This window comes from Arachis ipaensis, chromosome B05, assembly GCF_000816755.2.
Source record: "Arachis ipaensis cultivar K30076 chromosome B05, Araip1.1, whole genome shotgun sequence".
Taxonomy (NCBI): domain Eukaryota; kingdom Viridiplantae; phylum Streptophyta; class Magnoliopsida; order Fabales; family Fabaceae; genus Arachis; species Arachis ipaensis.
Window position 1 is genome coordinate 12,811,901 of NC_029789.2, and position 4,969 is coordinate 12,816,869.

Below are 4,969 nucleotides of genomic sequence, written 5' to 3' on the forward strand. Positions count from 1 at the left end.
TGCTAATTCTCTTTTTTTTAATTATTAAACTATTAAATATTAAAAAATATATAATTTTACAAATATTTCAATAAATTTATAATTTTTAAAGACATAAAAAAAATTATAATTTTTAAATTCACAAATACTAAAGTTTTTATAATTCTAAATATCTAATAAACATAATCATCAACTAAATTTTTTGAAACAAAATAATGAAACTAAAATTGTCCGAAATAAAACAAACATTATCCAAAATATATAATTAAACATTGTCCAAGTCTCTAATTAATCAAACATGGTCCAAATTATAACTTGGAGTAAAACGAACAAACATTCTAAATACAAGCACAAAAAGAAGTTCCAAATTCAATTATCATCTCAAAACAAAAAGTCAGCTGGACAAGCCCGTCCCGCCCCGCCCCGCTTAAATCCGCCACGCCAAAACCCATGGATTAGGCGGTATGGGAGTATGGGTTTGGCAGACTTTTGTTATAGCGGCTTCAAATTTTATCTCGACCTGCCTTTTTTGGCGAGCTATGCAAGCCGGTCGGGCAGGTTTCAACCCGGTTGCCGCCCCTAGAAAATACCAAAGATTGAGAAGGTGTTCAATGTAATTTCCTACCATAACGTGGGAGTATTTTGGTTTCTAAGTTGTGATGTTCTGATTCTTGATTACTTTGATCTTTTTTAATCATCTGAACATGAAATCCATCTGGAAATTGTAATCCAGGCGTTCTAATAATATTCCCTCCTTTGATAGGGTTCCACCTGAAATATTATTCATATTACTATTAAGAAGATACTCTTCATCTGAATTTAAATTTACACTCAAAAGAAATATGCATGGTAGTGACATTTTCATGATGATGTTACCTGTACTTGGTCACCAAGCAATGAATAAAGACAGCCATCTGAACCTTAGTGAAGTCTGCTCCAACACAAAATCTCATGCCGCCGCCGAAAGCCATGAATTGTCTGGTTGCACCATTCAATTCTATTCCCTGTAAACCATTAATATATTAGTTTCTTATATTCCTTGAAGGAGCTCTAAAAGACTAAAATCATGTAAATCATTTTGCTGTTTATGACAATTGATAACTATACTCACGTTGAATCGTATCCTTATTAGACCAACTCATACTTATTGAACAAAAATGCTACACGCATGTCAAACTCAATTACTAAAATTTTTTATGTGTATTTTATATTTTAAAATGTATTCTGTATGAACGCTGATTTGGTAACTGATTTTTTATAACATCCAAGTTGTACCATATTATATGAAAATAGCATAAGTGTGACAAAATATATAGAAGACAAATCACATACCTCCCATCTGGAAGGGTTGAAGGAGAGAGGATCTTGATATTTGGCTGGACTCAAGTGAACAGCTGGGGGACACACCATTACTGCCCAACCTGCTGGTATGGTATATCCTGCATTGCATGAGGTGGTGTTCATGTCAGATACATTACCTATATAAAAAGGCATGTATGTGTATATGTGATGTATGAACTGGACCAATCAAATAAAATTTGTAAATACATTGAGACATTCAGTGTTCCTATTAGTCCAATAATTGGTTGATTTCATAACTATCAAATAAAATTGTCTTTAATTGTTTAATCATATGCCAATGAGTTTTCTACTTCTCTTTTGAGGGATTCTAAGGAGACAATTAATACATTTAATCACATACCTTTGAAATTAATTTCCCTTAGAGCCTTTCTAAAAATTCCTGGAGCTATATTTGCAAGTCTCACAGTTTCATTAATGAACTGCAAATCATCATGGACTTGAAAAATGAGATTATATACATATGGAAATAATGAAGAAGAAAACATAGAGTAGTATACAAGAAAGCTTGTAATATATTCTGTATTCACCTGAAATGTATATGTCATTGATTTATATTCTTTCCATGTGACTCCGGAGTTTGGATCTTTGCGTCTTTTGAGTATGGATTCATGTTCTTCCTAAAAGGCAGAATAGTTTGAAGGGTCAAGATGAAGAAACTCAGAATGTCAAAAGCCACAAAAATAGTTCAAAGGACGATGAGTAGTTTTTAATTAACAACATACTTGTAATTGCTTGAGGACCAAGGGATTGTGAGAGAGGACTTTGATGGCGTAAGTGATTGCGAGAGAAGTGGTTTCGAAGCTTGCAAAGAGGAGGACAAACATGAGGTCCAAGGCTATGGCTTCTGTGAGGATTGTTCCCTCTTTCTTGAGTTCTTCAACTACATAGTCAAAGAAATCACTCTGCTCTTTCCTTGGCTTTGCTTTTCTTTCTTCAAGCATCTTCTTCAGCATCTTCATTGCCCTTTTCCTACCCTATGAACAAATTAAACAAACAACACATGCTGCTTCATTCAGACATTCTAGGTTGTGATGCACAGTTGTGCCAAATAATGCCAAAATTTTCAAAGAAAGAACTCAAAAAACTTATTATGATTTATATACTAATAACTATGGCTATTGTTGAAGAAATGAATTTATTTACCTGAAGACATTTATGATACGCTGTTCCTGGTAGGTCAAGAGGGAAGGAGATAAGTCCTTGTATAAATGCAACAAAGTTCTCCCTTAGATTCTCTGATGAATTCTTGGAGTCATAACTAATGAGTTTTTTGGCAGTAAAATCAAATATCATCTGCATGGAGGGACGGATCCAGAAATATTATTATAGGGCCAATAATTTATATAATATTTAAAAATTATACAAAAAATTATATAATGTAAGATGTATTACAAAAATATATCGATAGAGAATAAATTTTAAAGTGCAAAATATATGTATGTACTTTTTACTAACGAAATGGGCGATTTTTCGTATCATAAAATTCATAGATAATAGAATCTGTATCAAATTTTTTAGCAATTTTCTTTTCAATATAATTAAAAGACAATTAGCAAGAAATTCATCTTTCATTTTATTTTTGAATCATTCTTCACACTATTCATAGTGAAAAAGATCTTTTTGTAACTTGAAATAAAGAGAATTAATACCAGATAAATCAGGAAAGATAGAAAAAGAATCTACTTTATAGAGTTTGAACTGCATGGAGGTACAGTCGTACAACACAAATCAAACCATGTTTAGAAGAAGAATAAGAAGATTATGATATATTTTGATTGTGTATTAATGAATGAATGAATGAATTCATACAGTGGCTGTTGCTTCTTTGAGTTCAACAGTGTCCTGGGATGACCAGTGTTGTAAGGAAGTGCATGCTGCATGTTCAACCTCAGAGAGCATCTTCTTAAGGCTTTCAGGACCAAAGAGACTCAGCACCATGTTCTTGAGGTACTTGTACATGAATCCATGTAATGATCCTACATTCTGTCTCCCAAAGATCTCTGTGAATGTATCAGGGTACCAACTCTGGAACACTTGTCCCTCTTGCTGGAATATGAAGTAATTCAGATCGGGGTCTGTTGATACCACCACTGGTCTCCCCACCAAGTTAGTCTTGAATATTGATCCATACCTGAAAAAAAGAGATTCAAAACCAATCAATGTTTGTAACTAACTTGTAAGGTTTCATTGGTCAACAACTGAAATAGTTATATATACCTTTTGATCCTGTGCTTGATGAAGGGAGAAATGTCATCAGAAGTGTTAGGAGAGAAGAACTGAAGGGTCTCACCAACAAGTGGCAACCCCATTGAACCTGGTGGAAGCCTTCCATTGCATGTAGGATTCTTCCATCTATAAGCCAAAAATGTTGGCAAAATAATGATCAATGCTACAAGATACAGAGGCCACATTTTTCTTCCTTAGAGAAGAAAGGAATGAATGAAAAGCCATTTATAGAGAAGAGAAGATAATTAAATTAAAAAGGAGTGGACAGGCTCAGAGTGAGTAACAGTAAAAAGATAAGGAGGCTTGAGAAGATAGTGTATTACAGTTGGATTTGCATACATATCAGCATGATACAAGATCCTTTAGGTGAGAGGTTATTTCATAACAGAGCCTGTCGAAGAAGATAATAATAATAAGGGGTAAAATTACTAAATTGGTCCATATGTTTGGGCATGTTTGGGCGTAATTCTGTTTTGATCCTTAAGGTTTAAAGTGTCCTATTTGAATCCAAAAATGTTTCATTTAGCATCAATTTAATTCTACAGTGAGGGTCAAAGTTAAATAATTAACGAAATGTCCTACATAACAATAGTACAAGAACAAAATCGATAATATGGAGAACATGTACAAGCTCCAGAGGCACAAAATCAACCGTTGATGCATTAATACATTTATTTATTATTTTTCTTATAATATAAATAAAATATTTTCTATAGAACTAAAGAGAATGATAAATAAATATATTGATGCATCAACAGTTGATTTTGTGCCTCTGGAGCTTGTACTTGTTCTCCAGATTATCGATTTTGTTCTTGTACTTTTGTTACGTAGGACATTCCGTTAATTATTTAAGTTTGACCTCATTGTGGGACTAAATTGATGCTAAATGAAACTTTTTTGGATTCAAATAGGACACTTTAAACCTTAAGGATTAAAACAGAACCCAAAATTCATATACCAGCAGAAATGGAGCTAGGAAAAAGCGATTCACTTACTATTTTATTTGAATAGAATTGAAGAACTCAACGAGCCCGACGCGTGGCCGCAAACGGCTCGTCAATCGGAGCTCCGGATCAAAAGTTATCAAAGAAAGAAGATCAAGCTAGGTTTTGGAATTCATTCTCTTCTTCTCCATGCATTTACGCTGCTTCTGTTGTGTTCTAAGGCAGAAAATGAGCTTTAGCTCATTTATATACTGGGCTGGTTAGGCCCGCGGGCCTGGTTTGGGCCCGGTTCAACCGGCATTATGTCCAAACATAGGGGACCAATTTAGTACTTTACCTTCTAAATAAAAAATTACGCTGGAGACGATTTCGATTCTGACCCTAAATGTTAGGACCAAAACAATACTTATCCCTAATAATAATAACACATTTCTAGTTAATCAATTAAAGTACTAGCC

At 33.7% G+C, this 4,969-nt stretch overlaps 2 protein-coding genes across 2 annotated transcripts in view; both read right to left on the reverse strand.

The window, feature by feature from the left end:
• On the reverse strand, window positions 446–3,959 carry LOC107642960 (cytochrome P450 87A3-like). The gene is made up of 9 exons (XM_016346481.2): window positions 3,559–3,959; window positions 3,151–3,472; window positions 2,485–2,634; window positions 2,064–2,315; window positions 1,869–1,958; window positions 1,682–1,760; window positions 1,312–1,418; window positions 856–983; window positions 446–750 (listed from the first exon to the last, which is right to left on the reverse strand). The coding sequence occupies exons 1-9, from the start codon at window positions 3,750–3,752 to the stop codon at window positions 588–590; spliced, it is 1,485 nt and encodes a 494-aa protein (XP_016201967.1). The 5' UTR covers window positions 3,753–3,959; the 3' UTR covers window positions 446–587.
• The window catches only part of LOC107642961 (cytochrome P450 87A3-like), a 19,001-nt gene continuing 14,536 nt past the window's right edge, over window positions 505–4,969 (reverse strand). Inside the window, exon 10 of the mRNA XM_021123063.1 lies at window positions 505–640. The gene's annotated coding sequence lies outside the window, so the exon portion shown is untranslated. The remainder of the gene's footprint in view (window positions 641–4,969) is intronic.